We start from the raw sequence: 12,411 nt of genomic DNA on the forward strand, positions 1-12,411 counted from the left end.
TAGTATGCTTTCTGAAAACGTCAGCATTGCAATTTCTTTTCTTCCCTCTAAGTCAATCTCGCAGCGTGAGACGGTGGAAACGACAAAGGGCCTGTGATCAAAAGACCGTGGCTAGGCCAAATGAGTGGAGCGGTATGCTGTATCCACCGGCCCAGGCAACCATGGAACCCTTGTCAAATTGACATGTACCCTGGGTGAGGCCATTTCTCATGCCGCGAATATCTAAGCACTTTCAAATACGCCCTCTCCCACCCTTTAAACTGAAGAAAAAATATCTATACGATTTCCTGTCTCCTCGGACTACAATATCGAAAGCATACTCTGTGTTTATTTTCATACCGGACCAGCAATCAACCATCAATCACTTGTGCAATTGCCTGACTCCTTTTTCCAGGATGGCAACCCAGTTCACCGTTTTCCAACAGCTACCTCCAGAGCTGCGCCTCAAGATATGGCAGTTTTCCATTCCCACCGACCATGTCACAGAACTCGACGCGCCTTACTCAACGCGCCAACAAAGCCTGTCACATTGGCTGTCAAATCAGCGATTATGTGACATGCGCAATGCTTCGCGCCGCAATGGCGGGCCACCAGCGGTCGGCAGAGTGTGCCGAGAAGCCCGTCAGGTCGTCCAGGAGAATGGATGCTATCTGGATAAAAGGCTTCACCCCACTCAGGCCAACGACACCTTCAACAAGATCACAGGACAATGGTTTCAACATCAAGATATTGTTCACCTGAACTGGGACCTAAAATATGACTCGGTAACTGCCATCGAGGACGAGCCAAGCCCGGTACCCTCTCTGAAAGCCTGCGCTCAATTCGCAAAGAGTGTCTCGATCACGAATGAGCTCTTGTTGTTTGAGACCTTCTTCAACGGCCTAGAGCGCGACTACCATGGAAAACCTTTTCTTCGCCAGAGATGGGTCCAACATTTACAGCTGTTGGGGTCTCTCAAAGAGTGTTTTGTCTGCTTAATGAGTTTCAACATACACGCTCCAGCCCAACTGGTCGACGGAAAACATCTATTCGACAGTCCGATAAGGCTGGTGAGTCCCTTCGATCACAAGACTTTGGAAAGGATGCACCGCCTATGGGAGGATGGGCTGCCTTTTATCGGACATGGTGTCGGGGACGGTGAATCTGAGATCTTGTTCCGCGAGATATTGAACAGAGATGCGTTCGAGCATCAAGTGCATACATGGCGCGAAGATGTCTGCGATCTTTGGCTGTTTTACAGATACACCGAGAGTTGGGCCCGCATACAAGGTCCGAAGCAGCTGCTCTGGGAGCCACCGGCAGATGTGGAAATCTTCGACCCTGCCAGGATCAACTTGAAAGGCCGACATTGGAACAATAGTCATCCGTGGGTTATGGCCGAACTCGATGCTATGCCAAAGTTCAAGCCAGTTATCATGTTCAGGCATTGCACGAAGAATTGCTTCGACTTCACGCCATATTTGCGACCTTCAGTCCCAGGCTTTCCACCTACCATGGGGCCTCCGCTACGCCTTAATGCTTGTCCAGGATACTTCGATTTCCGTCCAGTTGGGCCTCATTAACCGCCAAACATGTTTTTCCTTCAAATACTACGTCGACACCGGGGCTATTGTAATACCCCGTGGAGATCATTTTCCGTCTCAGGATCAGTAAATGTCGATTGATTCTGCTCCATTTGATGAGCTTGTATACTCTATCAGTCTGATAGTAGCTTCGTATCAATTTGGTGGTTGGGTTTTTACACGGGTAGCACATGCCGAAACCTCCATTCCTTACTTCAGTGACTGTTCTCCATCTGCCTCGGACCTAATGGCCTTCAGTTTCTTTTCAACTCGAATGTCCTTCCATCCAAGACCCCACGCAAACGCAAAGGTAGCGATACTGACTGCAACGCCCAGATACATGACCTTGTCAACACTGTTACTGTAGGCCTGCAGTGTGTGGCGGAGTTGGTCGCCCGAAACGAGCTTGCGCACGGAGCTCGCTCCAGCATTGATAATCACATCGGGCTCGATGCCAATCAAGGCGACCCGCTCCTGTAATTCCTTTCTCAAAGAATTGCTGAAGACGGAGTTTGCGGCAAGAAGAGTGATGGCTCCACCGATGTTCTGCATGAAGATGATGATGGCCATGGCGACAGGGATCTGAGGGGCCGGGACGAGATTCTGAACAGCGATGTAGGCCTGCACACAACCTGGTAAGCATTATTCAATCAAGACGTGTAGAGTCAGCAGACTTACAGACGATGCCATTGCACCACTTCCCACCCCATAAAATACTTGGTACCCGATCCACTTCGCGGCAGGAGTTGTCGGACTCAAAGTCGATAAGAGCCCATAGCCGATGGCCGTGATTGAACTTCCACTCACTACCCAAGGAAGGTAGTAGCCGAGCATTTCAACTAAGGACACGAAGTCAGCCCGGCACTATCGACAGTTGTGACTTTGGAACCGTACTCATAACACCTGAAATCATGGTGAACAGGACCATTCCAAGAGTAGTCGGCAATAAATGAACTCCACTCATGAAAGGCGAGTCGTTCATGATAGCCTGGAAGTATATCGAAAGATAGAAATCGCCAACAAGAATAGCTGAGAGCAGGAAGAACAGGTTTCCTGCTGCGGACCAGATGATACGATGCCTTAGCATAGCGAATGGCACCATGGCCGCGTCGCCCTGGCGGTGCTCCCAGACGAGAAACAAGATGAAGGTGACTCCGGCGCCGACAAGAAGCCCGATGACAACCGAACTGCCCCAAGGATGTTGGTTGCCTCCATATTGTAGTCCAAGTAGAAACATGACGGCCGCCGGGCTGATGAGCAGGAAGCCGGGAAGATCCAAGGATTTGACCGCCGTCCCAAGAACTTGTCGGACTGGGAGCTTGGGCTCGGCGTCGGGAATACGGAACAAGAGGATGAGCCCAAAGACTGGGACACCGACCGGCAAATTGATGTAGAAGCCTGGATCAAATGCGTCAGTGTCTGTAGACTGATCCAATGTAAGGGGTTCGAGGTCACTGCAGTAAGACTTACACCAGCGCCATGAGACATATTCCGTAAACAATCCGCCGACCACAGGTCCCAAAGCCAGGCCAAGCTGACCAATACCCATGTTGAGGCCCAAGAACTTCGCTTGTTCTCGGGTGGGCATGATGCAGGAGATGATCGTCAAGGCGCCATTAGCGAGACCCGAGGATCCTGCACCAGCAATAGTCCTTCCGACAATGAACATAGATGAAGATGTCGCAATGGCACATATCAGCGAACCAATTTCGAATATGGCAAAGAAGGCGAGAAAAGACCACTGTGCAGCATTGTTAATGGTCCGCAGAATGGGGTACGCTCCAGGGCCTCGGACGTCTCACCTTCGCAGAGAAATGCTGATAGATCTTGCCGCTCAAAGGCTGCAGCGCAGAGCTCCCCAGTTGGTATGCGCCACCGTACCAGCCCACGTCTATGAGGGAGTTGAAGCGCGAGGTGATCGCCGGGGTCGCGGTTGAAACAATGGCTAGGTCGAGAAAAAGGAGGAAGTAGGCCATGGTGAGTGGGAGAATTATCAGGGCCCTTTTGATACCGCTTGGATAGTTCGGTGCATCTTCAGGCTCCGTGTGACCGTCCAATCCACTTTTCTCGGCATCCGATTGTTGCTGAGAGGTGTCGGTCAAAGTTTCTGGCGGTTGCTGATCAGTAACAGAAGCCTTCGGTGGCCTGGTTGAGTCGGAAGATGAGACGGCCATTTTAATGGAAAAATAAGTCGTTTAGCCCAATAATTCTTGCGATATGTTTAGCTTGTGATGGATAGTAAAGCCAAAATACGGGCCGCCGGGAGGCCATCTTTATAAGTATGCTATCTCGGACAGGATTTGCGGGCGAGTGATTCGAATTTCCGCTAATCTGCGACATTCCTCCATTTTCTCCTTCCTTATTGCATTTATCAGCTGAATTTCGGCCTTGAGTCTGCCCGGTAGGGCGTTGCGGGACGAAAGGGGCACAACGGGTGTGAAGTCTCACCGACTGTCATCCGGGCCGGATTCTGAAATCCGGTCTGCCAAGGCCCACCTACGTCTGGAGCCCTTGTTGAAAACTCACTACTGCCTACCTTAGGTATTCAATCAACTGTCAATGATTATGACTTTTTGATTTTATAGAAAGTAAAACCTCATTAATTATCTAGAAATACTATGTTTATGAACTCAAATCATCCCAGATGTGACCCAACCACGCCCCAGGATTTCGGAATGGCACCGTTGAGATGGCAGTACCCGACCCAGATTCTACCCCAGAACTGTGCGCCTCAACGTCGATCGAATAACGAAACTCGCGCATCCCATGCGCGACTTGTGTAAGCACATCGTCAGCACCGTTTTCCCCAGCTTCGGCAGTAGCTGCATTCAACTTATCAGCCAAGCGATCCAGAACACCGGGAAGCTCGCCGATGGCCCTCTCTACAGCAGGATCCGCGCCAGAGTCGTGATAAGATTTGGCGAGATGGCAAAGTATGGCAATACAGTTGGCTAGGTGAGACCACTGGATTGACTGTATGAACGATGCGCCGAGAAAGGCGGAGGCGGGTAGACACAGGAGGGCCCTCGCGCAGGCGTTAACGGCGAGCTCTGCTTTCCAGAGACAAAAGACGCTGTCGCTTGGGAGAGCCGTCATGTTGGTTAAAGGTCCGGGACACATCTCCGTAGGCTCGTGGGGTCGAATTTGTGATCCTGCTTCGAGGATGCGGAGTTCGGTGTAGTGTGTGTGAGCCTGGAGTACACCTGAAGCTCATGGTCAGCGTTTGCTACAAAACAAAAGGGGGGGCTTTGAGTTATAATCACCTTGTTTAGGAAGGTTTTCTGACTCCATAGATGCCCTGATGTCTTGTAGCTGTGACAAAAACATTTGTCCCTCCAAGACAGCTGCAGATGGCAGTCCAGTCATTGAAGCCTGGGGGTCGAATTGTGCGCTTCTGGTGGCTAGCAGCTGAAGACGCACTTGGAAAACCAAAGCTTTGTCAGATAACTCCTGATGAGCTTCCAGAACGGCCAGGCCCTCGCTCATCTGGGACGTCCATTTCAGCGGCTCCGTCTCGCCGAAATAGGCTGATACGGCAGAGCTGAGAGCGAAACAACCTAGAACTGCACGCTGAGACTCCAGGATCTGGGTGGTTGTCATGCCGCTTTTGTCGATGTCTTTATCTTGAATCCCTGGGGCGAAGAATTGCGTTTGATTCAACTGTCGTCTTTCAGGTTTGTCCAAACGCATTTCCCCGACCAAAGTCGTGGCAAAAGTCATGAGCCTTGTCAAGCTGCACCCTGAAAGAACGTGATCCCATCCCCACGCGATGTATACCAAAAGCCCTAGGAGAAGATCCATAGACGCGTGTTTGCTGGAGGCTTTCTCTTCATGAAATATCATCACGCCGAAAGTGTGCTTCAGCTTACGTGCGCGCGTCCGCTTCTCGCTCGCCGACGGAGGGGCCACGCACCGGATTGCTTCGCAAAGGAGAGGACGTTCGTTTTGTAGCTTCTCGAAAGATTTGTCGGATGGAAAGCAGATGAAGGGGAAATTCGGAAGCATCAGTGACCGGAAGCGCTCGAAGTCTTCAGCGCTTGCATCGGTCGATGGCCCCGATACCGCGGTCATTGGGGTGGGCGCTATCTGTGTACCGGGTGATCCAGTAAGTGGAGGTGAGAGCACGGAGGCGGTATACTGGGGCTCATCGTCCTGTTCTTGGAAATTTAGATCGCGAGCTGTGTTGTTATCTAGCCCGCCGCTTTCATCTGCCTCTCTCAACTCCGGCTCATCATAGCCTGCTCCGGTGTCAGACGTCGCCGATGCGTCCTTGTCGATAACATTGCGCTCTTGTAGCAGCGATACGAGACTCGACAGTTTGCCCTCGAGGTCCGCAATCCGCGCGTTTGCTCTCTGGGTATTGTCGGCGGCTTGTCGTCGGATTGAATCGCCAGGGTGACACGGCTTTTTGAGACGGTGACATCTGTGCGTCGTGTTACCAAGATGCCGACTTCATCCCATCTCTGGGCGTCCCATGAAGGGGTGATGCACGCACTAACCTTTCACATCCATCGCCATCGGCGCGCAAGATGCATTTGCACTTGGACTTGAAGCAGCTCGTGCATGACTGTCCGTACGGTGCTGCGTGACCAGTTGCCCTTCGTCGTTTCTCCATGCTTGGTAATGGTGAAGAAAGCAATCTCAGGCAATTCCTCATGGAACTTTGGTGTCAGAACGGATTTCAGAGTCCGTAATCCGAATGATCGGAGAATCAGCTCAGGCGCATCCAAGTAACAGGGGCTGGTATTAGTAATAAGAGGCGCATGCGGGACGCCAGCCTGGGCAAAGGGCTTGTCCACATTGGTCGATGGCAGCGTCTGACATGGAATTGCTCAGGTTCATGTCGATAGCTGTCGAGGCTAGGGTTGTCGAATCTGTTAGCGCTCGCGGTGGCAGTGCATTTCAGCCGGCTGCGATTCCCATTCGATTACCCCATCCATATTCAAGCCAACTTGCAGCAGGAGAAGGAGGAGTCAATTCAATTCAACCATCCCAATCTAACATCACATCCATCCTAATGCAACACAAGTGTACATATACCTTCTTATCTAAACAAATGCTTCACTGCTGTAGCCGCCATATTCTAGGCTCAACATCGCGCCTATCCATTGAGAACTAAGAGTTGCTCACAGCAAAACTGTTCTTTGAACTCATAACTTCATGCTTCGGATCAAATAATTCCCCAACATTCTGTCAATCGTCGTGCTAGTCGTGCGTGCATGCGGTTCAATCAAATTACATCGTTGCTCTGCTTAAACGAGCCAATGTCAGCAGGATTTAAAAACGAGCGCGGTACAGTGCACGTGGCGCGGGACACGGGGCTTACCCATTTCTTATCTGATTGTTTCCCGGAAGAGTGGAACCTATTGAGTTACGGCCCGGTGAAGGGGGCGCCGAAGAAGCCCGAGCGTTTCTCCGAAGGTGCCGTAGCTCCATGCCGTTGCTGACGTGGGTCCGCCGCATCTCAGCTGGTCGAGGCAAGCGAGTCCGCTTGAGTTGCATGCAAGCGAGCATTACGGCCATGACTGCGGTAAGCGATGCGACGATGCCGAAGGCGATTGTAAGGATTTCATTGATGCCGAGAGAGGAAAACGATGATGCTGAGGTGATCCCTGTGGGTTGCGACACGGCGGTCGAGATTGGATCCGGTGTTATGGTAAGGTTGGCGGTGGGGATGATCATTTTGGTTGAAGTACTCTGACTTGAATATTGAGGATCAAGTGTACTGGTCACAAAGGGACCAACAAGCAACACGACTTGATCTTGATATGGGAGTCCCCCGTGCTTCCGGGATCAATTCACTGTTGCAGACTAAGTCGAACAGTTGTGGACGAAGTGAACTGCCACCAGAACTAGCAAGTTACTGACTGAAGAGGCTGTATCTGTGAAAGGGAAAAATGAGGAAGCAGAGGCAAGCGACGCTTTCGCGGGAAGGAAGTGCCAGATGGTAGAGATAGAAGTGAGGATTGGAAACATTTATTAGTAAAAAGCAGCAAGGCGATGCGTCTTGTTCCGAATATGGAGGTCCACCCTGCTTCTCTGTTTCGGGGTGCTGTAAACTTGCCCGGTCAAGCAGTTACGGGCGCCGTTGCCTCCGCGGGACGTAGGAAATATCGCCAAACTGCAGTGCGATAGAAATGCGATGGCCTCAGCTTCATTTTTCTGGTGTGGAGAAGGACACCGAGAACTAGACGCCCGACAGTCCCATAGGTGACATGCCACCGTGCGGAGCCAATCGTAGGGAGCCGGTAAGAACTACCAGGGGTACCAACCACGTTGGCAAGTTGGAGTCGTCCCGTCAGGCTGCACGCCACCAGGTCTCAATGTCGCAATCATTTTACCGAGCGGAATATGAGGCACGCTTCCGCAATCGATCGCATTTGATCGCACTCAGTTATTACACGTCAGAGGAGCGGGGGCCAAGGACAAACATGAGGATCAACGGGTTGGCTGGAGGGATCTAGCCTCTTGTACGGCATCGAAAAGCAGACTTCCGGGACGAGGGGTCGGGTCGGTGTGAGTGATGTTCAGTGCAAGGATCACAAAACTCAGGGGGCTTCCAGTGCTCAAAGCTAAGTGCGATAGAGTGCGATGTAATTTGTTCAGCCTGCTGCAGCAAGTAAGTAAGCAGGCGCGAAGAGGGAATATGCGATGTGGTTAACACCAGGCCAACTATTGCAGCATGTAAGACCAAGAGACAGGGGTGATGGTATGCGAGGAGCTAAGATTAAAGTGCGATAAGTGCGATATTTTGTTACTTCTGTCATTGGTTGTTGGTCATCACTTGTCAGGCAGTCTTGCAGTACATGAGGACCCATTCTGCCAGTGCGACGAAGATGCGATAGTACATGTAGATCTGCCACCCATGACGCCGGCATGGAAGCCGGTGCATGCCGTTTGGTTGCATGCATATGGAACACCGCCTCTTCCAAACCCAGACGCAGCTGCAGGCCACGAGCTGAGTTACCCAGGGTGGCAACGACACTTCACTTTGTCGAAGTGCGACAACCAATCGATCTCCAACCCGTCCCCTTTAACTTGTCCAAAAAGAACGGGTTGCATGCTGCCTCTAGTAGCTGGGGCAGAACAGTGGCTTAATTACTTCAGGAGCACGTTCCGCGCATTGTCGTCGCACTTCGGCCATCGCAGTTATCTGCTCTCGACTTTCAATGTTGCCAGCCTTGCGAAGAAATCAACTGCTCACACACCTAGGAGCTGTTCTCTACAATGTATTACTTTGAATCACATCCCCTGCAAATGCCACATGCCACTGGGACTTTTGGCGGGACTCCCTCAGCTGCGGCGACACAGCCTAGTTGGCCAGAACCAGAGACGCCATGGGCCGCCCAGGAGACATCAGCAGAATTCCACCACATGCCTACGATTGTACTAGCCAAGTCGCAGAAACAGGGAAAGCCCCCAAGAAAGCTAGACAATAAAAAGTGTGCACGATGCCGCCGTGATAAGGTGAAGGTAAGGGCGCTTGAATACTTACCTAGTCCTTGAAGGTGGGGCTAATAATCTTTTCGTTAGTGCACACTCATTTGCGTTTGCCTTACCCGAAACCCCTGTTAGTGCGCGATTTATTGCCCCTCTACGCCACTTTTTACTATTAATAATAACGCTACCGACGTTAATTAACGCGCTTTTTAACGTAATTTAGGCTTTTTAATACTATTTAGAGCGTAATATAAGTATAATATTATAATACTAAAGTAGGATAATAATAATATAGTCTCTATATAACTAGCGTAGTTATTAAAGCTAGTAGTATTATATAGAAGTAAGAATATCTCCCTAAAATTAGGATTTCTACTAATAAAACTAGTAATATAAAAATCCTTTTTACTTACTTTAATTCTCTAAGAAAAAGATTATAAAAGAGAGCTTATACTATATTAATTTTAATCTAACTTAAAATATATTATTTTTAATAAGATAGCTATAATAAGAAGCTTCTAGCTAACTATAAAAAGGATAGTAAAGTCCTCTATTAGTTTTAAGAGAAATAAAGCTAGCTTAATTAATAAAGAGTATAGTAGTAGTTAGAACTTTTAAAGTAGGGTAAATATAAGAAGAAGAGGGTTTTATACTAATAGTAATATATATAAAACTATAATTAAAATTATTACTTAATAGCTTTAGCTATAAATAAACTTTATAAATAAGTAGTATAACTTATTAATACTAGAGGTAATAAATAATAGCACTAATAAGGTTAAAGAGATATAATAGCTAAAAATTAATAATACTAATATTATTATTAAGGCTACTATTAAGGCTATTATTAAGATTATTATAAAGCTATTAATTAATCTTACTACTAAAGAGGATAACTTATTTAATAAGTATTTATTATTACCTCTATTATAATTATTACTATTATTATTACTTTTTATAGAACTTTAAGTTTATATAAAGATTAAGATTTTTAGGAATAATATTAAGATATAACTAGATATTAAGGTTAGGGAGATTAAATAAGAGAATATAGATAATTAGGCTAAATATATTATCTATAATATAATTAGAAACTTCTACTATAAGTATACTTTATAACACTATAATTACTTTTTTATATTTAACTCTACTTAAGTTATTTTCCTCTTTAGTATAAATTATTAAGCTATATTCTTTAAAAAGATATTCTATATTAATTACTAAAAGCTTAATAACTAAAACTTATAGCTATTTAAGTATTAAGGATAGATTAGTAATATTATTAAGAATAATAAGAGGAAGAATAAGTTATTATAGGTTAAGATTATTACTCTTACTATATTAAAACTACTTAACTAATATATATTAGTCTTTATAAGTTATTATTATAAGTTTTAGTAGTTATCTCTAGTGCTATCTAATATAGGTTCTACTTAAATAACCCCCTTAGTTAGAGTAATACTACTTTAAAACTCTATTAAGACGCTTTTATAACTTAGTATAACTTTATAAACTTTATATTAAAATAATAACTTTATTAAGTTTATTCTTATTAAGCTTAGTAATACTAATAGACTATTATATTAATAAAAGTAATAGAGTAACTTATTATTAATTAGTAAGTTAAAGTAGAAAAAGACCTAAGATATATACTAAGTAATCTAAGCCCTCTATAGGTATAAGTTAAGAGTTAAATATTTTAATAATTATAATAATATTATTAGTAACTACTATATTACTTATCCTTTTACTTTATTAAGCCTACTTATTTATCTTTAGATCTATAAATAATATATTATAGCTTAAGTAGAAGCTATAGCTAATAGAGAAATAACTATTAATAAACTTCTAGAGAATATTATTATTAATATAACTTCATACTATAATAACTACTTTTATAAGAGTAAATCTAAGCTATAAAGTAAGGTTACACTAAGGGTAAATAGTAATAGAAGTAGTAGAGGTAGTATTAGTAAGCTTAATCTACTTTCTTTTAACCTCTATATTATAAACTAAGTTAATATATTATTATTATTGCTATTTTATAACTTTATACTACTAACTTATCTTTATTATAATTATTATGCTCCTATTTAGTTATTATTATTAATATTACTACTAATAAGATTGCTATTAATACTATTATATACTAAGAAATAGGATTTACTAATTTTATCCTCCTCTCTATTTATTCCTTAGATTAAGCTTATACTATAACTTCTCTATAAATATCTAAAGTATCTATAAAGAATAGAAAGGACTAAGGATACTAAATAGGATACTAATCTCTTTATTACTCTTAACGTTATTCTATAGGCTTATTTCTAACTTAAATCCCTTTAAAAAGCACTAACTAATTAGTTTAATAAGAATAATATCCCTATAAGTATTATAAAGATAATTAGAAGTAAAATTAAATAATTCCTAATTAAGCAAAATATTATAGATTTAATAACTAACTATAATTTATACTTACCTCTTTATAATATTAAAAACTAATAGATTTTTAAGTAGATAATATAATACTTCTAAATAATATAATACTTCTAGCTAATACTATTAAATAAGACCTTCTAATTAAAGTAACTAATAATATTTACTCTCTTACTACTTCTCTTACTTAATTACTTAATAATAATAATAATAGTAAGCTTTAATAAGTAGAAAGGGTTTTTTTCCTACTTCTTTATATAAATATAAAGATCTTAACTTTAATAACTAATAGTAATTTATCTAATAAATAGGATATACCTCTAATACTATAGCTAAAGAGAAATATATTATAATTAAAATATTATAAAGCTAACTAACTATTAAGATTAAATTATTTTATTTTATATTAATATTACGTTCTTTTAAGTAAGAAGGCTTTTAATAGTATTAAAGTTAAATATAACTATAGCTATAAACTTAACTTTATAGTAAACTCTCCTCTCTATTAATATCTCTATCTTTTTTAATATAAATACTATAGTAATAAAAGTAATATAAGATAGCGTTAATATTTTAAGCTATTTTAAGGGTATAATTATAAAGAAAGTTTATAAAGAAAGTGTTTATTACCTTAATCTATTTATACTTTATATATTACTTCTATAAGTAGTTTTTAAGGTTATTAAAGAATGCTTTAATAAGGTTAAAATCTAATAAGTATATAGGTAAATACTATAACTTAATACTATATTATTAATAAATATCCTCTAACTACTTCTAGTTATACTATATTATATTATTTATAACTAAAACTAACTTTAAACTAAGAAACTTTTTTATTTTTAGTAGTATAAAGTTCTTAATCTAGAATAAGAAGCTATTAGTATCTATATATCTAAGATAAATAATATAATTAAGAAAACTATTAATAGTGAGAGTTAGTAAAATATAATACTATATACCTCTTTTTATAATA

At 43.0% G+C, this 12,411-nt stretch overlaps 3 protein-coding genes across 3 annotated transcripts; 1 reads left to right on the top strand and 2 right to left on the bottom strand.

Annotated features, from left to right (window-relative positions):
- Positions 1-395: 395 nt before the first annotated feature.
- CGCS363_v007302 (uncharacterized protein) lies at positions 396-1,562 on the top strand (the record flags this gene model as incomplete). The annotated part of the gene is made up of 1 exon (XM_036639151.1): positions 396-1,562. One exon carries the CDS (start codon positions 396-398, stop codon positions 1,560-1,562), a length of 1,167 nt encoding a protein of 388 aa, XP_036496592.1.
- A 210-nt stretch (positions 1,563-1,772) lies between these two features.
- Positions 1,773-3,736, bottom strand: afoB (Efflux pump afoB; the record flags this gene model as incomplete). The annotated part of the gene is made up of 5 exons (XM_036639152.1): positions 1,773-2,183; positions 2,241-2,401; positions 2,457-2,960; positions 3,033-3,303; positions 3,365-3,736. 5 exons carry the CDS (start codon positions 3,734-3,736, stop codon positions 1,773-1,775), a joined length of 1,719 nt encoding a protein of 572 aa, XP_036496593.1.
- A 448-nt stretch (positions 3,737-4,184) lies between these two features.
- Positions 4,185-6,177, bottom strand: CGCS363_v007304 (uncharacterized protein; the record flags this gene model as incomplete). Its single annotated transcript, XM_036639153.1, has 3 exons — positions 4,185-4,765; positions 4,826-5,985; positions 6,062-6,177. 3 exons carry the CDS (start codon positions 6,175-6,177, stop codon positions 4,185-4,187), a joined length of 1,857 nt encoding a protein of 618 aa, XP_036496594.1.
- Positions 6,178-12,411: the final 6,234 nt, after the last annotated feature.

The sequence above is a fragment of the Colletotrichum siamense genome, assembly GCF_013390195.1.
Source record: "Colletotrichum siamense strain Cg363 chromosome Unknown KSG_Cg363_contig04, whole genome shotgun sequence".
Classification (NCBI taxonomy): domain Eukaryota; kingdom Fungi; phylum Ascomycota; class Sordariomycetes; order Glomerellales; family Glomerellaceae; genus Colletotrichum; species Colletotrichum siamense.